At 42.8% G+C, this 26,798-nt stretch overlaps 1 protein-coding gene across 1 annotated transcript; it reads left to right on the forward strand.

The window, feature by feature from the left end:
* On the forward strand, nt 1-25,588 carry LOC310638926 (histidine--tRNA ligase, cytoplasmic-like; the record flags this gene model as incomplete). Its single annotated transcript, XM_083360287.1, has 14 exons — nt 1-253; nt 1,562-1,614; nt 1,804-1,887; nt 2,691-2,810; nt 10,553-10,648; nt 12,124-12,249; nt 12,695-12,802; nt 12,915-13,011; nt 13,630-13,725; nt 13,970-14,097; nt 14,577-14,819; nt 19,561-19,677; nt 23,970-24,116; nt 24,279-25,588. The coding sequence occupies 14 exons, from the start codon at nt 1-3 to the stop codon at nt 24,342-24,344; spliced, it is 1,734 nt and encodes a 577-aa protein (XP_083216413.1). The 3' UTR covers nt 24,345-25,588.
* Nucleotides 25,589-26,798: the final 1,210 nt, after the last annotated feature.

A 26,798-nucleotide genomic window follows, 5' to 3' on the forward strand; every position in this document is an offset into this window, starting at 1 on the left:
ATGTGCCCACTTGCCAACCATTCCCACGGCCTGGTGGCCAAGAGGCCACGGATTGGTACTGGGCCGTGGGAATGGCTGGCGAGTATGCACATGTGTATACGCACCCTCCCCATTCGCACTAGTGCTGCTGCGCGGCTGCTAGTGGTCCTGTTTGCGCATGCGCAGAGCGTTAGCACCACTGCCAGCATCACACGGGCCTTAGTGGCCTGTTTGTGCATGCACATGGGCATTCGTGCCACCACCACTGCCATTGGTGCGTGTGGCCCACTTGTGCATGGGTGTGAGCATTAGTGCCACTACTGCATGCCCCCATTTTGCGCATGCACACGCGTACATTTGCATGCTCCTCCCTTTCCCTCCAGGCCGCCAACCTGGAAAGGTTGGGGAGCTCTGCTCTAATGGCTGAGCCAAATTCATGCAGTGAGTATGCCAGGTATATGGCAACAAGAACCTGTCCTCCACCCCCTCTTTCATGCCAATCCTATAACTTAACCAATATACCACACAGAATCAGAATAATCATTGAGAATGCAGAAGTTTTTTCTGTGTTTTACACGTTGAATTTTATAATAACAAGGACTAGAAGATCAATATTATTTCTTTTGTGTATCAAGTTTCTATTACAGGTAGTCCTCGAGTTATGAATGTAATGGAGCATGCCAATTACATTCGTAAACCGAGGATATGTAGGAGTGAATCACGTAACTTGACCACAATCACCCTCTCCTTTCGCCACACTTTCTCTAATCGAATGCATGGGTCGTTAAGTGCACATGAGGTATCTCATGGGGGCGGGGGCTAGTGATGAAAAAGGCCACCTCCTTCAGACCACCCAAGGCCTCCCCTGCCCCACTGAGATAACTCATTCTCCCTCCCCTGGGGTCCCCACAATTGTTTCAAGCCTCCCGTTGGTGTACAAACACTTTTCCCACAGAGACTGGAAGCTTCTGGGTGACCTAATCTCTCAGGACTTCAGGGACCCATTCTCTGCAAAAGCAGATGGGTGTCTGAAATCGCACAAGATCATGGCCCTCAGAAACTTTCGGCCTCTGGCCGAAAAGCGTTTATGCACCTATGGAACACCGCTTTAAAGACCCCCCATAGGGCTTGAGGAGGCCTTTGCCGACAAGGCCCAAAGGGACACACACTCCCCTCTGGGGCTCCTTTTTCATCTGCAAAATGCTTGAGGAGGCCTTTGCCGATGAGAATGGAGGCCCAGATGGAAGCATGCGCCCTTCCAGGGCTCTTTTCTCGACTTTTGCCGACAAAAACAAAGCCCAGAGGGGAGCTCGCCTCCCTTCTGGCCTCTGTTCTCGGCAGCAAAGGCTTTTTGCAAAGATGACAAAAGGCTTTGCAAACAGAGGGAAGGCTTCAATGTTTTAGATCTTCCTTCCATTTGCAAAACCTTCTGCCACAGATCTCGTCAAGGCCTCCAGTTGCAGAGAACAGAGGGCTAAAGTTCTGTGAGATCAGTTGAGATCAATAGCGCGAAATCTAGCACCGCTGGTCTTGCGTGATCTTTCAGTACTTTAGGCCTCCATTTTCTGCAAATGCACCAAAGGCCTGAAGCATCGAACAGGCCAAGAAATGGAAAGCTCCCTGGATCTTCGCAAGGTGAGTATCCACAGGGCCAATGCCAGAGCCTCTGCAGTCATTCATAAGTGTGAACAACTTCCGTGGTGCTGCAACATTCGTAATTTTGGGACTATATTTAATTACTTGGGGGAGTTAGGTTGTAACTTCAAATGGTCACTAAGTGAATTTTCGTAACTTGGGGATTACCTGTACTCTGCTTTTTCCCAGGTTACTGAAGATGCACAAAAACAGCTATCACACCAGCAGAAGGCTGATGCCTCAAAAGGAAACCTGATTCTCAAAGTTCCCAAGGTAATACCCCCATGGTGGTGATCTTTCTGGATCTACTGTATTATTTTCCTCTACAGGGTTTCTTCCAAGTAGCTTACCACTGATAATCTGTTCAGTGGGGGGAAAATGCACTTTAAGTGAACTTGCATCTTTCCAGATAAGTTTTGTTTATGTATTATATATGATACATGTTATAACATACTATATATATTATGTTATGTTATATCATGTCATATGTTATAATAATATAATATACTACAGACATGTCAAACACAAGGCCCGGGGGCCAGATCCAGCCCGTGAAGTGGTTTCATGTGGCTCGCGAAGCCATCCTGGAAACAGTGAGGGAACGGCCCCCACTGCCTTGGCCCTGGCCCAGAGACCCTCCTTCTGCCAGAGACCCTCAGATCTGTCCCACTCCTGCCCAGGCCCCCATAGGCACCCTTGATGCAAACAATGTAGAGCTGGCCACGCCCACCCAGTAGGCCATATGCACTCTAGCCACGCCCACCCAGTAGGCCACACCCACCCATGCCACACCCATCCGGCCCCCTGAGGGCAACCGCAATGCTGATGCGGCCCTCAATGAAATTGAGTTTGACACCCCTGATATACTATACATTATTATATTGTATTGTATTGTATTGTATTGTATTGTATTATATTGTATTATATTGTATTATATTGTATTATGCTCACACACACACATATATATACACATATGCATACATGCGCACGCACACACACACATTCTGCTTTTTCAGTTTTATCCTCTTCCAAACAAGTTCATGTTCTAACCTCTTTGCCTTGTCTTGAACTCCTAGGGCAGCAGGGACTTTAGCCCAAAGCAAATGGCTATCCGTGAAAAAATCTTTAGCACCATAATTAGTTGTTTCAAGCGTCATGGAGCCGTGACAATAGACACTCCTGTCTTTGAGCTAAAGGTGAGCGTAAGTCAGTAATATTTTTGCTGTTGCTGATAAGGTTTTTGTAGCCTATTTGGAATAATCCAAGTTTCTTAATTAATTAAACTACATGCGTCATTGAACATGGTGATGGGTCAGGAGAAAGGAAGGATGGTTTTGTTTTGTTTTTAATATTGAATTCATTGATTATGCTGCTAATTTGTTTCAAATAATGAAGTTTAGAACTGGAGATTAGGATAGTTTCTTAAATGGAAATGTATTTGTTCTGTAGTGTAGACCTTGAGTTATCACCGTAATGGAGCTTGCCCATTATGGTCATAAGTTGTGACAGTTGTAAAGCGGGCCAATCAAATAACTCAGGGCTTTTCAACCAGTGGTACGTGTACCACTAGTGGTACGCGAGCACCTGGCTGGTGGTATGCGGCATCGCCTTCCTCCCCCCCGCCTCCTCCCCCCCTGTGCTCCGCTCCTTCCCAGCTCACTTGCTGCCGGAAAGCATGCAGCGGCCTGCAGGAACCCTACAGAGGGCGCGCACAGGCACAGAGCAAGGCCCCGCCCTCCCCAGGGACTCGTGCAGCAACCGGATTGACTTCTGATCGGCGCTTCTTCAGGGTACACGTGGCCGGGAAGGCGCGTCAGAGTCCCAGGTACCAGTAAGGCAGCCTGCTCCTCCCCCATCACCTGCCAGCCTCGGGAGAGCCCAGCGCGAGCGCCTTGCCGGCCGCCAAACCCTGCCTTTCGAGCAGGAGCAGCTGTCAAGCCCCAGGCTTGACAATCAACCGAGGGGGGGGATCCACACAGCAACCCAGCTACCTGGCCTGCCAGCCGCTCATTGCTCCACCGATCAGCTGAGACTCCAGATTTGAGCTGCCAACCAGAGGAGAGCACCGCTGATCAGCTGGGAGGCTGGGACTCCGGATCCTACGCCACCGGCCAGCTGGAAGTCCCGGTGGGCGGCCTCGAAGCCACCGAACAGCGTGGTGGTTTCCGAGTGGCAGCGGCCTCTGAGTGGGCGCTGGCGACTTCGATGCACCCCACGCAGGCAGTTTCCAAGCAGCGCCGGCTTCTGAGCGGGTGCAGGCGGCCTCCCCCACGCGGGTGGCTTCGAGCAGCGCCGGCTTCTGAGCTGGCGCAGGAGGCCTCCAAGCGGCCTGTGTGGGTGGCTGCCGAGTGGCACCAGCCTCTGGGCGCAGGTGACTTTGATGCGCCCCATGCAGGCGGCCTCCAAGCGCCTCGCACGGGTGGTTTCCGAGCAGTGCCGGCTTCTGAGCAGACGTGGGCGGCCTCCAAGCGCCCCGCGCAAGTTGCTCCCGAGCAGCGCCAGCTTTGAGCGGGCGCAGGTGGCTTCCGATGCACCCTGCATGGGCGGCCTCCAAGCACCCCACGGGGGTGGTTTCCGAGCGGCGCCAGCTTTGAGCGGGCATGGGTGGCTTCCGATGCACCCTGCACGGACGGCCTCCAAGCAGCCTGTACGGATGGCTTCCGAGCGGCGCCGGCTTTTGAGTGGGCGCCGGCAGCCTCCAAGCAGCCTGCACGGGTGGCTTCCGATGCACACCATGCGGGTGGCCTCTAAGCGCCCCACACTGGCTTCCGAGTGCCCCGCAAGCGAGTGGAAAGCAAGCAAGTGAGCGGGGCGGGAGTGCGGGATCGGGATGTGCAAGTACAGCTGAGCCGTGCTTCGTGCTGTTTTGCTGTTTTTTGCAAAGTTGCCCCGGGTCGGAGGAAAAGCCTCCAGTCTCCCCGCTGCAAGCGTGGGAAGCACCAGAGCTCCTGATGAACCGCGTTTAAGGAAAAGAGAAAGAGAGCCGAGCTTGACCCACACAGCTGGGCTGTTTCTGCTTTTCCTTTGCAACTTGGAAGAATAACAGCAATAATAAGAGGAAAAGTTCTTGCATGATTTCCAGATGTTTCCTCTCCGTCCCCACCCCACTCCATCCCAAGAAGCAGTATTTGTTGTTTGGACTAGCAGGCTGCTTGGCTGCTCTCCTCCTTTGCTCACGGAGCGCGCGCGCTGCCCTTTGCAAAAGACGGAGCCCCCGCAGTTTTGCATTGCAAGGAGATAACTTCACCCGAAGGAAGGGTGACTTGGTGGCGATTCGGGTTTGTCTCCCTTCCTTTGGAGGAGGGAGAAAAGCATCGCTCTCTTCCTTTGGGCGGGTGAAAATTAACTTGATAACAGTAGCAGTGCTGCCAGAAATGGGCATCTCTCGACAGTGTTGGGGAGCGCTATGGGAAGAACGATGTACACAGAGAGGATCGGGAACTTGGCTCGAACGCTGGGCTCTGGTAGGGGAAAAATGACTGGGAGAAGTAGCCGGTTCATAATGTATGTGCCTGAAAATGGGAGATGGGCAGGTTGTGTAAGGTGCAGTATTTGTAGTTTGGACTAGCAGGTTGCTTGGAAGGGAGGGAGGGAAAGAAGGGAGGGAGGGACAATGAGAGGGAGGGAGACAATGGAAGGGATGGAGGGAAGGAGGAAGAGACAAGGAAGGAAGGAGGGTAAGGACAATGAGAGGGAGGGAGAGACAATGGAAGGGATTAGGAGAATGCTAGGAGATATTTTCAGAATACCCTAAAACGGATTTATCCTTTACAAATTTACAACATTAGGTGTTAAAGAACTAAAAAAAGATGAATGTAAGCTAAATAAATCTTATTCCTAATGATAAAGCAATGTTTAATATCAATTCATGGTTTTATAAAACATTCTTACAACAAGGGTACCGTAATACTGTGTGTTTTTCAATAAAAATAGTAAAAATAGCCATGTATTTCAAACAGATCACTGTGCAATAACATCTCTTCTACAACGGAAATTGTCATATATGAAAATATATCGTAATATGATATAATATAGTAGTATATCTTGAATGTAGTAATTTAGTGCTTAAATCTTAAATTATAAATTATCCAAGTAAAAATTGTTTTATACAATTATTTTATCAGGAAGTATTTTTTGTAAGCATATTCGGCCCTTTTTCAAAACTGGGTTATTTGTATGAACCTTATTTATCCTCAACCTATGTTATACAAGTAGTCCACAACAGTTCATTTCGTGACCGTTCAAAGTTACAACAGCACCGAAAAAGTTACTTGTGACCATTTTCCACATTTATGACCATTGCAGCATCCCCATGGTCATGTGATTTACATTTGGATGCTAGACAACTAACTCACACTGATGACAGTTGCAGCGTCGCGGAGTCACGTGATCCTCTTTGGCGACCTTCTGGCAAGCAAAGTCAATGGGGAATACAGATTCACTTAACAACCATGTTGCTAATTAAGAACTTCAGGGGTTTTCATTTAACAAATGTGAGCAAAGTCATAAAATTGGGCAAAACTCACTTAACAAATTTCTTACTGGGCTCAGTTGTGGTCGTACATGGAGGACTATCTGCGGACTGTTGAAATTTGACTTATTTGGTACTTCCCGAAATGTGTATTTGTTTCATATTCTTCCTTTGCTGGTCTTCGGTACTTTGCTTGAAGAGAGAGCGCTTTTCATCTTGTTTAACGACTCTTCAAAGTTACAGTGGTCTCAGAAAGGATGCTTTGCGGCCTGTACAACACTTCTGGCCCCATAAAACATCGCACCACTTCTGCCCCCCCCCATTTCAAACATTTGGCAACTGGCTCATGTCTGTAACTGGAAACCAAGCACCCCACAATCATGTGATCACCATTTGCAATCATTTCTGTTGACTTCCCAAGAAAGGTTGCATTCAAAGGGGAGGTAAAATCCTGTTGTGATTCAGGGTCAGCCTGTGGGTTCGGCAGTTGGGTCGGACGACGACTCAGAGGAGGAGGGGGGTGTTGAAGATCTTGCTGATGATAGCCCTCAGGCAGGCCCCTCCCACTTGGTCACCGTGGAGACCCAGCTGTGTGAGCCTGACAGTGTGGATGAAGATGACCCACAGCTGGCCCTGTTCAAGGACGCCCGACGCAGGAGGCAGTCAAGTAGGAGCAAACAGGAAGGCTGTGGGGCTTCTCGGAAGGAGGCAAAGAGAGGCCACGCCCTGAACTCTTTATAAAGGGAATGTTTGGGGAGGGCTGGTTTGCTGAAAGCAACCACTCAGATAGTGTTTCAAAGCTCCTGTATCTTGGTATGTGTCTTGTTTGTTTTTGTAATAAATTTGGCAGACGTATTCCAGCCTCTTGCCGTTTATAAAGGGGTTGCCTTTTCTGCAAAGCCAGTAGCAGGCTGGTACAGAACAAATCCCTTGTGGGGGGATGAGGGAAAGGAGCAGAAACCTTCAGGATCTCAGTTCCATTCCTACAGCCTACTGAAGGATTTCCCCTCCCCTCCTTGCACCAGGGCTACCGAAGAGGAGATGAAATCCTCCAGCAGGCTACAAGGAACATTTGCGAGCCAAAGGTCTACCCGCTTTCGCTCCATTTGCTTAACAACCCAGGAGATCACTTAACAACTACCACCGGGAGTTGTTTAGATTGCAGCCATTGAGCGAAGCAGTCACGTGGGCATTTTGTTTAATGACCGCTTTGCTCAACAGCTGAGATTCTGTCCCAGTTGTGGTTGTCAGTCAAAAACTACCTGCGAATATAGACATGCGGTGGCTATAAAAAAAAATCTACAGTCCCAATTTTCTCTCTAATATAATTAGAACAATCAGTTTAATCCCTCTGATATATAATATTCTATATTTAAAGAACAAAAAAAGAGGAAAGCGTTCCTGCTGTCTGATTGGTGCAATGCAAAACAGGTGTTCAAGGGGCTGCAAAATGGGTGCTGGGGAGCATAGCTACGGTTATGAGGAACTCGAGATTGAAGTGTCTTGGGAGTTAATGCCCACCAGGTGCCTGATCCAGATCATTGAGGGCCTAGCACCCACCAAAGGTCACATGTTAGGCCTGACTTTTGTCTCAGCAGGGTGGCAGTGTGAGTTGGTTAGGATCATGTCAGTATCTGTCCCTTGTCATGACCAACTTGTCCATCGCTCTGAACTTCTCTAGTGCTGTCCATTGCAGGGAGTCTCTTTAATGTGAGTGCTTCATCACTGAAGGTTTTTAAGAAAAGACTGGACAGCCATTTGTCTGAAATGGTATAGGGTGTCCTGCTTGAGCAGGGGGTTGGACTAGAAGATCTCCAAGCTCCCTTCCAGCTTGATAATCCATCACAGACACCTGAAAGACTCTGCTGGGTTTCAGAGGGAACTTGAAGAAATTTCTTTGGGGTGCAGTTTGGCTGCAGCCTTAATCATCTCTTACGAATGAGAGGATAATACTAGCTTTATATTGGATTATGCATGTGGCCCTCCCTGTTTTGAATCTTGAGGTAGTCCCTGCTTTTCACAAAAACCATGGGAAATGGAGCAACAAAAGAGATCCCTGGAGCACCGGAGGAAAATTAGGAGTCAGTCCATGTGGACATGGATAAGAGCTTATAGTAAGGATTATACTATGGCAATAAGAACAACAAAATGTAATTATTTTTCTGCTCTTATTGTGTCAGCCAGCAGCCTTAGGTGGGATGACCTGGGCTGGGACAAAAGGATTACAGGAACGTTATAAAAACTGCTGTGAGGATTACTCTAGACATCTGACAGATAAAATCTGATTTTACCTAGAATTTGCTGTGATTTGGATTCTGGCTGTGCAAGTCCTGTTGAGGTGATTGTGACACAGTTTAGGTTAATTTGGGAGGGGGAGTTTGTGTCTGTAACTTTTAAGGACATCTTTAAGGCAGAATCCTCAGAGGTGTGAGTGTATTACAGCAACGTGTCTCCTGGTTGATAAAGGCCTCCCAGGAGATGGAAGGTGGTTGGGCCAAAGTGGTGATAAATTCATCCTTGAGTGTGGAGGTAGTTCTGCCTGCCCTGAAGGAAGCAGTGGTCCATCCTTCTGAAGAAACAATAGCTGGACAACTTTCATCTGATCTCCAACTTCCTGTTTTTGGTCAGGCTGCATATTCAGATGGTCTTGTTGAAAATGGATTATCTGGTCTCATTCCAGTTGGGTTTCAGACCTTGTATAGTAATGAGATGACACTGATTTCACTTGTTGATGACCTATGGTAGGCGGGGATGAGGGCACTTCATCCCACCAGGCCCTTCTTGACTTCTCAGCAGCATTCACTATCGTCAGTGGTATCCTTCTAGATTAGCTTGTGGAGATGGGAGGTGCATTTGTTATAGTGGTATTCTTCTTTTATTCAGGACTGCTTCCAGTCACTGTTGGGGGAAGTGGAGATCTAGTACTATCAATATGCTGATATTTGGCTGATATTCAGCTCCTGGTCACTCAACTGATGCCATTAAAGTTCTGACTCTGTTTCTCAAAATACAGTAATCTGGATGGAAAGGAATAGACTCTGGCTTAACTTGGGCAAGACCAAGTAACTGTGCTTTGATCCCAGAGATTTTCCATCCCTATTTCTGGATGGGGCTTCTCCTGAACTTCTCCTGGATTTAAACCTCCAGCTCCAGGAGCAGGTGATAACCATGGTTTTGAGGACCTTAGCGCAAATCTATCTCGGTAGAGATCAATCTGTTTTGCTAGTTCCTGAATTGGCTCTGGTCACAGTTGCTCATGTATTAATGATGTCTAACCTGGATGAGTGAAATATTTCGTACATGGGTCTGTCCCTAAAAGACCACTCGAGCTACCACTTATCCAGAATTCAACAGTATAGGTATGGATTTACCTCAGTATGCTATGTAATACCAATAGTTTGCATGCTGCACTGATTACTGGTTGGCTTCTGGATGCAATTTAAGGCATACTTCATAGCAAAGGATAAGGGTATGTATTTGAGGAGACCCCTTAATTATCTGTGCTGGTTCAAAAAGATTAAACCGGGTTGGCATGGTTGGTCCTTGCCATCTTGTTGGACCCTGAAGCATGTCTTCTCTCAACTGCATCTGTCCTGTGGAACAGCATGACCTCCAAGTTCCAGATGGCTCCAACCCTGCTGGCTTTTGAGCACTGAGCCAAGATGTTGTGTGAGCTATCAGTGTATGTCTTTGTGTGTTTTGCAAATTACTGTGACTGACTTATTTAGAATTTTATTAAGTTTGGGAGGGGGGATGTTTAAAGTGGTTACCTGCTTAAGAGTTACTGGCAGACGCTTCACTGATAAACTCCTTCATAGTTAGTATGGTGAGAAACTACTTCACACGGTATTTCATCTTGCTTGGCAGAGATGTAAAGGAGCTGAAAAGTCTGGATCCAAATGCATACTTTGATACAGAAGATCTTAAAGGTTAATAATTATTTCAAGACAGCCAACAGTGAGCTTACTGTATGCATAAAGATAGAAAGATTCAACATTACCCACTATAGAGGAACGGCTGGTAAAGTTAACAGATTTTCCTGAAATGGATAAATTAATTTATTTGATTAGAGAAAAGAAATCTACATTTATTGCCAACTGGAAGTCTCTAAGGGGACTTCTGTAAAAATGAATAAATGATCTTGTGACTTACAGTTTTGATGATTAGACAGGATAGAATATAGAAAGAAGAGTAATGTAAAATAATATAACTGTAGAGAGGGAGGTTAAAATATATTCTTTCAATAAGAATATTGAAAGCTTCATACTTTTTTCCTTTTCTATTTCTCCTTTTTTCTTTTACTTGCACCTTTTTTCTTTGATATTTTTTTTTCTTACTTTCAGTTAGTTTATGTTAGCTTTTATCTTCTTGCTTAAAACTTTTAATAAAATGATATATGAGATTGAAACATAGAGTTACAAATGACAAAATATATTATGTTTTTCCTTCTCTTTTCCTTCATTAAAGGAACTCTTGCTAGGGAACTACGGTGAAGAGACAAAGTTGATTTATGATCTGGAAGATCAAGGAGGAGAGATGCTGTCTCTTCGATATGACTTAACTGTATCCTAACAAAAATTCTAACTTGCAAAACCCACTTTTTAAAAGATAAGAGTGTCTCAGGCAGATTGCTGCATGACCCATAACAGTAATTGAAGACTGGTCAAAAATTGCAAGGGATTCAGAAGAAGCTTCCTCTTTCTAGTTGATTTGTTTAAGGCAGGCATGTCAAATTGCCGGCCTGCGGGCACGCCGAAATCACGCCCACCCCATTGCCGGCAATGGGGAAAAAGTCCTGATACGTCACACACCGTTACGTGATGTTGCGAGTTTGACACGCCTGGTTTAAGGTGAGCGTATCAGATCAGAGCTCTTATTTACATGTTAGCCAGTATGTTTTCATTCACAATTTAATGGGTTAGGGTGAAACTCTGTAATATAAACATCATGAGCCAGTGCAGTGTGTCTTCTGTAAAGGTCTTTGAAACTGTTGAAAAGATATAGAGAACTCTTTCTTCATACTAACATACAGTTACTTCTTAGGTGAGCCAGTTGATGCCCCATGATTGATTTTTTGGACATTTTTTGCAACGGTCGTTAAATGAACACTGCAGTCATTAAATGAATGTGGCCGTTAAGTGAATCAGTTTTTCCAATGGGTGTTTTTTGCCAGAAACCAGAAGTAAACACTGGAGCCTGGCAAAAAAAATGTTACAAATTGTGGTCACATGACCTCGGCATTACAAATGGATGTAAAGGTGAGCTGGTTGCCAGGCACCCAAAATGCAATCACCTGACTGGAGGGAGTGCGAACAGCTTACAAAAATGAAAGTAGCTAGGGTAAGTTTGAAGTCTCTGTGTCTGTCCTACAATAGAAATGATAGCCCATCAATAGAAGAAGCTCCCAAACCTTTGCATATGACCCATGGAATGCATCTTACCACCCAAATTGACAAAATACTAATGTATAACAAAAGTGGATGATGACAAGTTGCTTTTAAAAATGAATGCTAGAAGAAAAATGAAGGTACTTACAATACCATTATCAAAATATGATTTCTAAATTAATAGTGTAAAAGAAAAGGAGGGGCTAGCTAGAACATTTTATTATAAAACAATGTTAATATATTACTTGAACTTATTCTTTATTAAGAGTTGGTCTTACTATTTTTTTTTTAAAAAAATACATCCCCTTATTCATATGTTGACAATGTGTTTCAGCAATCCATTGCAGTTAGTCTTGTATAGATTTCTCCTTCCAATAGGATACAATACTTTTATACCATGCCTCCAGATACCATAATTCTGGAAGTCTTCATGGAATCACAATATACACCTATTTTACATTTTAATCTGTCACTCAAAAAGACTGGAAACGTAGCCTTAGCGATGTCACTGGATGTATTTCTCACCATCTTGCAAACTAGGTGTGAGTTTTTTGGGTTAAAAAGCAAAATATTTCTCAGGGGGAAAAAGATTGCCCATTGCTTGCTTCCTTTCTGTGCTACATAGGCAAGTTTTCTTAACTATGTTTCTAGGTGCCATTTGCTCGTTACTTGGCTATGAACAAAATTAAACGGTGCAAACGTTACCACGTTGCAAAAGTCTACAGGCGTGAGAAGCCATCTCTAAAGAGAGGACGCTTCAGGGAGTTTATCCAGTGTGTGAGTATCTGCAGATTTTTCCACTTTGGGAAAGCAAAACAGAGAGGCAGAGGAGCTCTCTTTTCTTTGACCTTTAAACTGAACTTGCCAAAGGAGCAGAGAATTTCATGTCGGAAATATGGGAGTGAATTGAGTTCTTTGCGAAATGGGACACACATGTTGCTTCACCCTTCATGAAAATAGGATTTAATCATTGAGTACTTCAGTCGTTCAATTTTTTTTTAAAATCCCATTTATATCCCGCCCTTCTCCGAAGACTCAGGGCGGCTTACAATCTAAGCACAAATCAATGTGCTTAGCAATAGCCTTCATTCTATGTATGTCCCTGCTTATTAGGGCTTTCGGGGGGCCCCCAAGCGCCATTATTACAAAGTCAGCTTATTGTCCCCAACAATAGTCTCCTAGTTTATTTAGAGATTTTTAATAGCTACTTTCTGTGTTCCAGGATTTTGACATTGCTGGCCAGTATGATCCTATGATCCCTGATGCAGAGTGTTTGAAAGTCATGCATGAGATCTTAACTGCCCTGCAAGTTGGAGATTTCATTATCAAAGTAAGAAAAACTGGCTGTTTCTTAGTCCAAATGAACTTCTGTTAAGAACTCTTACCTGTTAAAAAATCCACAGTGTATACATTTATTTTTTTTAATCTCTTTTTTATTTTAGATCAATGACAGGCGCATTTTGCAAGGGATCTTTACAATATGTGGTATTCCAGAAATCAAATTTGAAAGGGCTTGCTCAACTCTCGACAAACTGGATAAGTTAAGTATCTTCAGTGTGATCTTGGTGGGCTTGTAGGAGAGGCAGTAAAGTGAATTGGTACAAGTAGAAGAGGGGAAGAGTATAATAATCTGTATATTTGATCATATATTCAAAAGGTAGTATGAGGGAACATGGAAGAGATAGGATATGTATATGGAAATGGGAGGGCACATGAGGGATAGAATGATAACAGAATATGTGAAGGAAGTGTGCATATAGCATGTTTGTGTATGAGAGAATTTATAGTGCATATGGAAGGAGGGTAAAGAATGCAGCCATTGAAGTACTTGAAATGTGGTTTTGTGAATTAGTACTGCTAGAATAGGAAGGTGTATGCCTGGATGGATAGGGTTTGTTTGGATTCAGGCACATAGGAACATGCAAGCCTCAGTATGGCCCTCAGCTCTGAAAATGTTACCTGTAGGCTATGCATGAAATAAAAAGAATAATGATTTCACTTGGATCCTGTTAAATTGCTATTCCCTATGTCTGTATGTCATGTATATTGAAAAAAGTCAGTTTAAGTTATCTACTTTTTGAGCAAAGAAATGCATTAGCCAAAAGATGAATTACTTTTAACTAGATAATGCATAGTTAACTCCTCCATTTCCTCCACAGGTCACATGGGAGGAAGTAAAAAATGAAATGATCATAGAGGATGGTATTTCTCCTAAGTCTGTCGATCGCATTAGTGAATATGTTCAACTTCATGGTGAGTTTCAGTATAGGCATTCTATAATGTGATAGTAATTAATCTTTAGCTGGAGTAAGATTGACTGTGGTCCTGCAGATGTTTTTGTGCAAAGTGCTCTCTTTATGTTTTTGTGTTTCAGACATTAGGTTCAACTGAAGTTGAAATAATGTTGAGTTAGTATTGTAATTGTAAGATTTACCGAAGGTGATAGAAAACAATGTAAGTATATCTTCCATCTTTAAATGCATCTGTTTTTCTGCAGGGGGACCATGTCTCATTGAGAAGCTTCTCAAGGATCCCAAACTAGTACAGAACAGATTGGCTATGGAAGGACTAGAAGACATGAAATTGCTATTTGAATACCTTACTCTATTTGGCATCATAGATCAGGTGAATATTGGAATGTGGTTGTCATGGTTCCGATAGATGAGAAATAAGAACTCTGAGGCAATTGCTTTCCTCAAAGAATACTTTTAATGGCTACATGATATCAGCACGAACAAAGGTGAAACCAAGACTGAAAGTTATCCTCCCCCCAAAAAAGTTACAAAGTGAAAGTTGAACGCCTCACCCCTTAGTGTGTCATAAATCACAATCCCCAATTACCACCTTTGGCGGGCTTCCTAACGGTAGCTCCAGCCCGCTAAACATTTAGACTACTTGACCTTAGTTCCCACAAGAAAGTTATTGTTTTGACTAAACTAAAAGAATGCATCTCCACCCACTCCCATTGCTGTGGCAACGGAAAAGCAAAGAAACATGGCTGAATTCAGAGCATTTGAAGTTTTGACAGTAGTATTAAGTAAATATAAGTGATCTGTGGCAGTCCAATATTTTCCTATTAATAGCCCTCTTGTCCTGTTTCACAGGTCTCTTTACATCTGAGTCTGGCTCGTGGTCTGGCTTATTACACTGGAGTCATCTATGAGGCTGTTTTATTGTGCCAAAAGCATAGCCACCTAAACGAATCGCTTAGCTTAAGTAGTGTGGCTGGAGGTGGACGCTATGATGAGCTTGTAGCCAAGTTTGATTCAAAAGGGTATAAGGTACCTTGTGTTGGACTCAGCATCGGTGTTGAAAGGATCTTTTCTATCCTAGAGCAGAATAATGAGGTAAGGTCTATTAAGCAGTTAGAAGATGTTAAATAAATGAGAGTTCAGGGTTGTGCATAGAGATCAAAATACAAATGTAGAAGTGTGGAAGTGAAAGACATTTGCAGGATAGGAAATAATGAGAGATGCAAGGACTGTCCAAACTCTAGTTGGTGGGTGGGGATGGGATGAGGGATAGCACAGCCCCAACTCTTAAGCACTGAAGCCTCCCCATTAGTATTTTAAAATATTCCTCAGAGTTTGGCCCGCCAGTTTGCCTTCCTGTTCTTTGCTTTGAAAAGATGGTTGGGACCTGGCTATAGCAGATAACAAAGTGTCTTTGGTCAAGGACCAGCCACATATAATCAGGCCTTTTCCCCTCTTTCTGGCAGCAAACCAACGCTGTAGAATTTTTCTGGAAAAAAACCAGAAAAGATTACATCCTATTGGTACCACAAGACTAGAGTCAATCTGAAATAGCAGAAGTCTTATCTGATTCTGGCTAGGAGTTCAGGGAATTGAAATTCACATTTTTTACAAGTTGCTAAGGTTGAGAAAAACTTCTGATTTTTTTTCTTAGCAACTACTAGCTCAGACCACCTGTTCAGTATTTTTATAGCCTATATAAGAGATCTTTACCAATACCCTTTGAATTAGACCTGCCCTCTCTTGCTTGTTCTCATTCTCTATGATCAATCCCCCATATTACAGACAGTCTGTAATTGAAAGTGAAAACTCTGTCCCTCAGTGATAGACTCATAAAATGCGACATCACATGGACATGCACAACGGTTGCTATTGTTAGGTGAATCCTTGAGCAACTGCAGCTTTCCAGAGTCATGTGGTCACAATTTGCGACCTTTACTGGCTTCCCCATTTATTTTCTTGTCAGAAGGCAGCAGTGAAGGCACCAAGTAGCGATCACACGATTGCAGAAAGCTGTAATGTAATATAGGCCCTAATTGCGAGCATGTGGTAGCAGGGACAATGCAACAGCCACAACTATGAGTTCCTCTTTTAAGTACCTCTTGTTTAGTGCTGTTGTAACTGTGAATGATCACTAAATGAGTAGACATGAAACAAGGATTACCCATAGCCAATCAATGGCTGAGTGCTAAGAGAAGCCCTAGAAAAATAATAATGGAATGAACACAAAGAGATTAAGACTGATCATACATGGGACTAGGTCAGGGGTAGGCAACCTCGGCTCTTTTATGACTCATGGACTTCAACTCCCAGAATTCCTGAGTCAGCTACCCCTGGACTAGGTGCTGTTCCAACTCTGCTGCCACATTAAAGAGGTTTGTGTAATTTCATTTTTTTGATTGTCTGTTCTTTAGACGCCTTGATTCCTTAAGTATTTTAATAAGACTTGCACAGTTATGGAATTCCTTGAAAGAAATTAGATTTTTGTAAGCAATCATAGCTCAAAAATTTTGTTACTGAATCACCTGTTAAAATAAGAAAAAGAATAAGCTGGCTTAGAGCACATCCCCATTTTTCCAATCTAGTTAGCTAAAAAGAAGTCTAATTTCTTATTCTGACATTATAGACATTTACATTGCATCCAGATTAATTTACAAGCTGTTTGGGTTTAAATTTTGCAATTAAAAAGGAGCAATAATCCTTAACATAAAAGACCCATTAAGGAAGCAGGATAGTGCCATAGAACTGGGCAGAGAAGCAGTAGGTGGTATAGAAACTGGCTAGGCAATTGGGCATTAGGCAAAGTAAATGAGAACAAAGCAAGAAAGGGGGATATATCAAAAAATAGGATGAGATAGATCATCATTAATTTAAAGAATAATTTTAATTTTTTAAAAAAAATTAAAAAGCATTCTGGCAAATATTTTTAAAAGCATCTTCCTTTATTAACCAGGATGCAATTCATCTGCCCCTCTAAATAATTCAAAGTAAATGAATTAATGTCAGTCCCACTAGGTCTCCAAACTATGGCCCCTGAGCTACGCCTAGCCCTCTGGGTGGTTTCTTCCAGCCCATCAGCTCCCACATGTTGTGCTCTGATCCTTTCCAAACAGCACAGGGAAGGAAAGCAAGGTTGTATGCACCACTGTTGGAAAGGAAAGTAGGACTCCGATGTGGGTGTGGGTGTGGGTGTGTGCGCGCGCGTGCATGCAAGTCAGCTGGAGGGCTGCTGGACAAGGAAGGGAAAACATCTTTCCTTTTAAAATTTGCCCCAGCTTTCAGCCAGCTGGAGAGTTACTTCCTTTCCGGTGTGTGTGTGGATGTGGGTGTGGGTGTGTGTATTCAAGGGTCTCCCTTGGATCATTCTCCTGCCCCCGCACAAAGAAAGCCCCATTCAAACTGGCTCAAGTCAGCCAGACAAGGAAGAGAAAGCCGGCTGGGGGGGTGTCTATGACTACTCACAGTGGCCAGGTGGGCACGGCTGGGTCGTCACAGCCAAGTTGCCGCGACTGGGCGGGTGTTGCCAGCTCAGTGCGGCCAGCTCGACGCCACTCACTCGGCGCAGCTGACTTGGTACAGGCAGGTGGACGTGGCTGGATAGGGTGTGGCCGGGTAGGTGCAATCAGCTCAGCTCCACTGACTCGACACGGCTGGGTCAGCACGGAACAAGTTGCACCGACTAACTCAACATGGGGACAGCTTGGTGCCCCACAAGCTCCTCGCCTCCCCAAACTCCCAGCAGCCAAGCAGGTGCGCGCACGCACGCACACACACACACACACACACACGCTGCATTCCAAGTTGGGAACTTGTATCTACAGAGGAAGGAGAGGCCTTTCTCCACAAGCCCAGGCATGATTGGCAGCTTGTCAGCTCAGATGTGGATAAAAGTCTCCAAGCTTGCCATGGGGGAGTGTGTGTGTGTGTGTGTGTGTGTGTGCGTGTGTGTGTGTGCGTGCACTTGGCTGACAGCAGTTTGGGGAGACCAGGAGGGGCAGTGAGTTGTCCCCACGTCGCCAGTGCTACTTGTTCCATGCTGACCCAGCCACGCCCAGCTAGTCACACCCAATCCAGCTGCTACTGTTAGACACAAAAATAGTCACAAATTGAAATTCACTCTGTTTGTGTTACAAATAGAAAAGAAGTTTATTAGACTTCACAACAAAGTCTAAAAAGTAACGGTTTGCAAAGCTGGTGGATTCAGGAAGGCAAACAATGTAGCCAAACACTGAACCACACCCCAAATTCCAAAATAACATATTATACATCCTATCGCTACGCCCCATTCCCTCCCCCATGGCCCCATTGGCTTAGGCTTTGGAGGTTACAATCTATCAGAAGCGCCTAAACAAAATACATTATCTCTGCCCCTGTTTGCTTACATTATACTAATAAGATCCCTCCCCTACTATCCTGTTTCTAGAGGAGAGATGTCTCCCATGTTCTACACCTGCCAGGAGTACCAGGCACCAGAAGGTACTTAAAAACAATTCCTAGATGGTGACTCACATTTGGGCCCCATAGTAACTCCTGTTCTCCCCCTCCCTCCCCTTGAGGCCTGTATTTTTCCCCATATTCTCAAAGCATCTACTCAAGCAATTGGTTATAAAATGATTATTATAAAATATAAAATATGATTACATGATAATACTAAAAGCATACATATTTTTATTTTTAAACTTCCTCACTACTTCCAGTTATTTTCCACACTACCACCAAGCCACGCCTACCCAGTTACACCCACTGGCTGCTGAGAGTTGTCCCATTCCAGTCAGCTGGAGGGTTGTTTCTTTCGCTTACAAAGGGGGGGAAGAGTGACCCCAGCATAGCTTTTCTGTTTTTCATGTGCAGATTCTCATTTAATGTAAATTTGTAAACGTTTTAAGTAAATAACATTGAAAAAAAAAGAATAGCCTTTTCTCATCTGCAGTTATTAATTCATTATTCCTTCAGACTGTTTGCTAATGTTTGAGGTTTTTTCCTTATATCGTTTGTTTGTATAATAACAGCATGGTTTCTGTAGTTAACACATTTCTTTTTTCTTTTTTTTGCTGTTGCTGTTGCATTGTGCAAAATAAAATTCATTCAATTATTTTTTTATAAAATGTATAAAATCAATAAAATTGATTTTTTTTCCTCGGGCCCCTCAAATATTTGCAAAACGTCCAATGTGGCAAGTTTGGAGAACACTGAGGTAGACCATACCAAGATCAGTTTCACAGAAAACTAGATCTAATTATACTTTATTGGGGTAGGCTATAATAACAGACTCTTGTGAGTCTGTGCTTTACTTTCCTTCTACCTTATACTTGATGAGTATAAGTGAGGTGTTTGCTTGAGTCACTTGCAAACATTATCTTGCTTCCCAGGACTTAAAGAACATTTCAGCACTTCTTGCCTGGATATTGGATCTTTCATATTTCTGTCAAGGTCATCTTTACTCTCACAGCTTTAATTTTCCATTTTTCCTCACAGGAAAGATAAATTCTCATCCATCAATAAAAGAATCAACTACTTCATATAAGAGAAATAAGGCAATGTTTCTATAAACAACCTGTTTATAATAATTAACAGGGAAAATAATTGTAACCAGCAAGACAAAACTGCTTTAGAAACAGTAGGAGAAATGGTTGCATGAAAATAATGCATATTTACTGAGATACAAGTAGGATTTTGGTGCAAGATGCAGTACATATAGCTAAACATATCCATTATTTTGGAAATAAGTGAAAATGTCTGAAATTTAGAATATTTCCAACAGTAATTACGTCCAATTTGTTTGCAAATTTTAGTTAGTTCTGGTTATAATACTGATTATTTTTCTTTTTCCTTTGAGATGGCCAAAGAGAACATCCGCGCGACAGAGACACAAGTATTGGTGGCAACTCCCCAGAAAAACTTACTTGCATTCAGAATGAAGTTCATATCTGAATTATGGAATGCTGGCATCAAGGTAATACTAAAGAGTTTTTACACCAGTGTAATATATTTCTGTGAAAAATTATTCACTCCCTTTCAGATTTTTGAATGCTTGCATATCTTTGCCAGGGAATGTACATGGCATAGGTTACCTGAGAGATTTCCTGTGTCCCATAGTATCTGCTCAGCTCAATTTAGCAAGGTTAGTGCGCTTCAGGTTCCATTGATTAATCAATGCCATATTATGGAAGCAGATTTGTTTTTTCTGCCATTGCTGTTGTTCTATCCTGAGACAGTGAGGATCGAACTGCTGACAGTTGGCAGAGTTAGCCTGCAATATTGCATTCCAACCACTGCGCTCATATAAATTCAATATATTATAGTTGGTCACACAGCCAGACATTTAGACTGGATTTGGCATTTTTGTCCACCTCTGAAGACCTTCCAAGGTCCTAGGCTAGGCATATGTTGTTATGTGATGTGAAAGTATTGTCATAGGCTGTAAGTTGCAATTGACTGAGGGTGATTTTATCAATACCAATGGTTTTCAGGTGGTACTTCAGCTATTTTAGAATTGCATCCAGGGCACCTAGTACTGTGATTATATGCACAACAATTTCGTGAAATCCTAGCTGGCAGTTTTTTAGCTAGTGTTGGGCTTTGTACACATTGAGTTCTTCCCAAGAACATAGCATGTCATAATATATTGTTAATACATGTGCACATCCATGCAGTATGGTCTTTTGTAATTGACTTATAGAAATTTTATCAATGTGCATATTTTCTAAGTGTTGTCCAAGATTTTTCAACATGACACCCAATGCAAGGATAGCTACTAAGACCATCATGGCCGTAATCTTTCAATTTTCAGATTTTAATGCTTTGTGATCTTCTTTAATTCTTTGTCTTCTATTCTACTATCTCTTGATATTACCACATCAGTTACCCACACTTTCTTCTTGTCAACCTCAGTTAAATGCACTGTGTTAGGAGCCAAGATTTTATCAGTTCATATTTTGAAATTCCACAATATTTCAACTTGCTCATTTTCCTCGTTTAACTTGTGTTTTCTTCAATTTTTTATTATTGGTGTATGATGTTCCAATGAATCATGTTCACAATTGTGTTATGTCATTATAATCAGTTTGTACAATCTTCTTTCATGGGTATGTGATCTACTGTTTCTTTTGTCTCTGCACAATCTGCATTTTGAATCATTTGGACAATGGATATTGTTTTCTTATTCCATTTGAATCCTATTTTTATGCTGCCCTGTAAACCGCCCTGAGTCCTTCAGGAATAGGGCGGTATAGAAATTTAATTAAATAAAATAAATAAATAAAATTTTATCTAGTCCTTTTCTTTGGAGAGATTCACTATTGTCCATATCTTCTCCATTTCAAGACTATGTCTCACACTAGTTTTATAACCTTCACCAGATTGATAAGCATCAATTAACTTTTTCTTTATGGAGGTCTTCAGAAATTTCTTTAGAGCAGGACATGGCTTGCCTCATTCATGTGACAAGAAGCCTACAGTACTGAGAGGAGGTAAATCTATAAGATGTTTATAGGGTAGCACTGGTCCAAAACAGCTTTGAATGTCTAATGAAGTACTCACAAAAGTGATACCAGTTATTTCTTTTTTTTTATTAAAAAGTTTTAAAATACAATTTTCCTTTAAAAAATCCCCCCTTCCACCTCCCTCCTCCCCCCCCTACTTCCCCCCCTCCCCCCTTCCTCCCCCCCCCGACTTCCCAGAGCTAAATACAAGGTATATATCTAAAAAACAATCATAAACAATCATATACTAACAACTATAAACTCTAAAATCCATCACTCTCTAGCTTATATAAAATAAACCAATCCTTAATAATATTAAATATGTATAGAAAACTAAGATAAAAGAAAGCTAGCGTCATTCATGTTAATTTAAAAAAAAAAATCCTTCCTCCACTGTCTACGTTCTTCCACAATTCTCTATTTTCTAAACAAATTCTCATTTACACACCACGAGCACCTATCCCTATTACCTAATCAATCTCTAACCGAAATAGTCTATAATAGATAGTTCTTACACAAATTAACCCACATTAGCCCATAAAACTTTCTTCCATTTCCTCTGTAGTAAATTTAGTCCATTAGTTCCACTGCTTGACTGCAAGTACGTTGTGGAAGTTCCATAGATTTCTGCTGGTCTTATTTTTTAATCTTTTTTGAACGTTTTAAGGCAGCACGCGTCACCCTCTGTTCTCTAGGATCATCCAAAAGAGTTGTGGCTTGATCTCCTCCTGCACCATTCTCGTCTGTTTGTCCATCTTCATCCTCTTGATGTTCTCCTTCTCCAGATCCCTCTGCAACTTCCAAAAGTATTGATGGGGTTGCTTTTAAAACATTGTTGTAAAAATCACGCGCTTGCTTCACAGTAACCAAACAATAACTTTTGCCTTCATACATCAAGCTCAAGCCAACTGGAATCTCCCATCTGAACCTTATATCTCGTTGCTTGAGCTCTTGCACAAGAAATGTAAAGTCCTTCCTTCTCTTTAAAATCTTTGGAGGAATTTCTTTTAAAACCAGAACTTCTTGATCAGCAATCACAACTTTAGTATCATAGGCAGCTTGTATAACTTCATCTCTAATTTCCCTTTTTAGAAAATAAACCACCACATCTCTAGGCAGCTTTCTCTGTTTAGCAATCCACGAGTTCACACGAAACACTTTGTCCATGCCTTGTTTTATTTCAGATGCTGGCTGGTTCAATACCACCTCAAAAGCCTCTGAGACCAGCTGCTTTAGATCTTCCTTAATATTCTCTTTTAAACCTCTAATTCTAACAGCAAACTGCATCTGGTAAAATTGAGCCAGACTCAGTTCGCTATCCATTTTGTCTTTTAAATCTTCAATTTCCAATACTTTTGCTTCTAATATAGCATTCTTTTGAGTCAAATCTTCCACTTTTTCATCCAGATCATCCACACATTCAGCTACTTTATGCACTGAAGACAAAATGTCTACCTTCATCTCTCTAAATTTCTGTTCCATCCTCTCTTCCATTCTCTCCTCCAATTTCTCCAGTTTCTCCTCCATCTGTAGAAATTTAACACCCATTGATTCCAAAATTAACTGGGTATGTTTTTCAAGATCCTTCAATGTCAATACATCAGAAAAATGCAGCGCCTGCAATAATGAATGTTGTTGCACCGGAGAGTTTCCAGCACTCCGAAAAGTTCTAGGAGGAGGTTTAGCCGCCATCTTTTACTTACAATTGTGACGCACTTTTACTTTAAGTTTAAAAAAAGTCCATCAAGCTCGAGAGTAGAATAATATAATCCTCTTCATCTTTCCCTCTTGTACCGCTCTGCCTGCTCTTTTCCTTTCATAGTCCTTCCTTCAGGCAGGGATGGTCGCAGACGCCTGGCTCTGCTCCATAAAATCCGGAGCAGAGACGCTGGCCAGCTGGGAGCAGCCCAGGCTACGGGGGAGTTCAATCCTTCAGCCGCCCAAGCTCAAAGCTCAGGCGGCCCCGGAGAACTCGACCCCTACCTGGGGGCTCACCCCCTCCTCTTCTCCCGAGGAGGGGGCTTCAAATTCGCCCGAACAGCTGATCGGCGCTGTTTCGGGCGAAAATCACTCAGCTGAGCCGCGGGCAGCCCGGGAAGGCTGTCTCCGGCGCCGCGGAGCCACCGGAAGTCCACCAGTTATTTCTTTAATTGTATAGATTGAGCTAGGCCCTAGCTAGGGAGATGATACTTTTTCCACATTGCCAGATCGTCTATTGAATTTATGAAATAAAAGAAATGTTGTTATTTGTTCACACAGACTATATATTATTATAATTACATAAATAGTATATAGTATTCAGACAAAGCTTTAATATATAATGGCAAAGTTTTGCAAATATTTGTAAGATCCGAGAAGGGTAAATACTTACACAGACTTGTAAGATGGTTATAAAAGCCATGATGCTGCAGTGGTTAGAATGCAGTATTTCAGGCTAACTCTGCCCACCCACTACGAGTTCAATCCTAACCAGCTCGAGGTTGAATCAGCCTTCCGTCCTTCCAAAGTCGGTAAAATGAGGATCCTGATTGTTGGGAGCAATATGCTTACATTGTAAACTGCTCGGAGAGTGCTGTAAGGCACTATAGAGCAGTATATAAGTCTAAGTGTTATTGCTATATGTAGCCTTCAGTTTGATGAAAAATGTCTCTTTAAGTTAGTTTTTTATTAAATATCTTAAATAATTTTCTGAGCCAAGCATATTTACTATATCTTACTGATGTTGTCGGTATTTATCTTTCCATTTCTTACCAACATTTTTCAGGCAGAGATGTTATATAAAAAAAATCCCAGACTACTGGAACAACTGCAATATTGTGAAGAAACGGGAATTCCACTGGCAATCATCGTTGGAGAACAAGAGCTAAATGATGGAGTAGTAAAACTTCGGGATGTTGTGACTAGGAAAGAGGTTGGTGTTGGTGTTTAATAGAGTCAGTTTGAAACTGTTCTGAAATAATCTTGCCTAGAGCTGTTTGAACACCACTGAGATCATGTTTACAATTCTGTTTTCCTCAGTAAAAATACTTTTTTTGATGAATTGCACTAATCAAGTCTACTATCTGCTTTTTAGGTTAATATCCCTCAAGAGAATTTTATAGAAGAGATCAAGAGAAGGTTGGAAAAATACAATACTTAATTTCATATAATTGACATTTTATACTACTCCTAAGGCTGACTTATATGCTTACATACTGCTCTTATGGAATACTGCAGGCCTGTGAAGCACCTGGAGTTGTTCAATATTTCTTTCCTTTTTTTGTAATAAAGTAATAGTTCACATTTTAGTCAAACAAATCAAAATTTAGAGAACTGGACTTGTGTCATTTTACTTTTCTTATCCACTATTGCTGTGTACATAGCATTAAGTATACTGGCCTTTCAAAAAGAATTAGCTTTGCTGTTATTGTCAATTATATTCTCCACTTACATTGCTAATCTGTTTTGCATGTCAATTCCTGAATCTGCGGCTAACTACATGGTTGTAAACCAGTGCTGATAGATTTGTAAATGATTGATAAATGTTTCTAACAGATAGCCACATCCATTGGTTTAGCCATCTGGCAAAACTCACCATCTGTAGTAGCCTGTTGATCAATGGCTTTGCAGATGTGCAGAGTTTTGAAAGAGCTCTTCACCCATACTTGTTAAGTCATCTTTCAAAACCAAGGGTCTCAACCGGTGTGATGATAAAATAGAGTTTCATTTTTCAAAAGGTACTTCTTTTGAAATAACTGAATTCTCATGCTTTTACTCACCATTTCCCAGAGCTGATCTGTAAGATACAGGGTATAATGCTCCAGCCAAATTTTCCAGCTCCACAAACAAAATGGACCTGGAAGATATAGGAGATCAATAAGTGCTGATCAATAAAGTGCTGATCTGATCACATTCCCTATTGCCACTTGACTACACAACCAACAAGTATATCTGTGACAGCTTATATTCATTTATGGTCTGTGGATTGTTAACGTACTGTAAAGGAATTTAGGACTGACCTTGGGGAAGGTATGAGAGAAATGTTGGGGGTCAGGAGGAAGAAGCTATTGGGGGAGTGGTAGAAAAATGTCAAACCTTCGACCATTCTGAATACAGCCATGTTTCTTCGGTATTCCATTGTCACAGCAATGGAAAAAGGAAAATGCATTCTTCTAGATTAGTCAAAACAATAACTTTCTTGTGGGAACCAAGGTCAAGCAGCCTAAGTGTGTGGCAGGCTGGAGCTACCGTTAGGAAGCCCGCCAAAGGTGTTAATTGGGGATTGTGATGTATGACACACTAAGGGGTGGGAAGTTCAACTTTTATTTTGTAACCTTTTGTGGGGAAACTCAGTCTTGGTTTTACCTTTGTTTGTGCTGATATTAAAAGTGTTCTTTGAGGAAAGCAATTGCCTCAGAGTTCTTATTTATACTGCTCTCATTGCTCGGAAACATGACATTAAACCAAGACTCCAAAATTCATTTATCCACGGGGTCCTGAGCCCCAGTCACCTACCCAACCCTTGGGAGGACGACAAAGATGGAAAAGAAAGAAAAGAAAGGGGAATTGATCTCGAGCCTTGGAGCAGCTGCAGCAGATGGGACGCAGACTGCTGCTTTCATGGAGAGTGGGACCAAACACCTGTGAAGTCCTGGTGGAGAAGCTGACTCAGAAGGAGGAAGAAGTCATCCTCAGGGGGGACCTGGCAGTCCGACATTGCCCTGCCTCTCAAGAACACACTAAAGGCTGCAGAGGTTGAATTCCCACTGATTTCATTGCCTGCTTTCCTTTCACTAATAGCAATGAAAGCAAAGCAGTCAGCAGCCTGGGACAAATCTGGTGAGTGGAAGTATCTAACGGCCAGCTACTCAGTGGAACGCCTGAGAGAGAAGTTCGATCGGCTGGAGATGGGCGAAGGAAGACTAGCCATCAGCCAGGTGTTTTCAGGTGGGCAGGAGGACAACTGATAACATGAACCTCCACCACCCCGACAGAGTCCTAGCCCTGTGGTGATCGAGTGGGCTGCCTCTCCATTACCAAAGCCTGACCTGACATCAAGCCCACTGCACTGGCGGAGCACCAACCGCTACCAATGCCAGGTCAGCCCGGATTGATCCCAAGAACAAGTTAGTCCTGAATATTACAGGCATTTTGCCAGCTCCGAGCAACACAGGAGTCCCATTAGCCCTGCAAGCTAATGGGCGCTATCAGCACTATGCTAGCCTCGATCGCCGTTGGCATCCTGCCAGCCCAGATTGCCACCAGTGCCCAGTGGAACCTGACCCCTATCAACGTCGTGCCAGCCCTGACTGCCATCAGCGTCCTGCCAGCCCAAGACCTCCACCAGGGGTTTTCTGATGAGGGAGGGTTGCACCATCCACAATTCCCTGGCTTACTGTAGGCTCTTTGGGATCGCCACCCAGCCAACCCACCTCCTCTTAAGCTCACTGTCGATGGAGACCCAGAAAAGGTGACTATCTTCCTGAACCAGGTGTGGTCTCACATTAATCGTTATGAATGGGCGTATTTGGATGAAACCAAGATGATTGATGCTGTAGCTGCCAATCTGGAGGGGAAGGCTGTGAAGTGGATGGCTGGCCTACGAGAGGCACAG

The sequence above is a fragment of the Vipera ursinii genome (assembly GCF_947247035.1).
Source record: "Vipera ursinii genome assembly, chromosome: 3".
NCBI lineage: Eukaryota > Metazoa > Chordata > Lepidosauria > Squamata > Viperidae > Vipera > Vipera ursinii.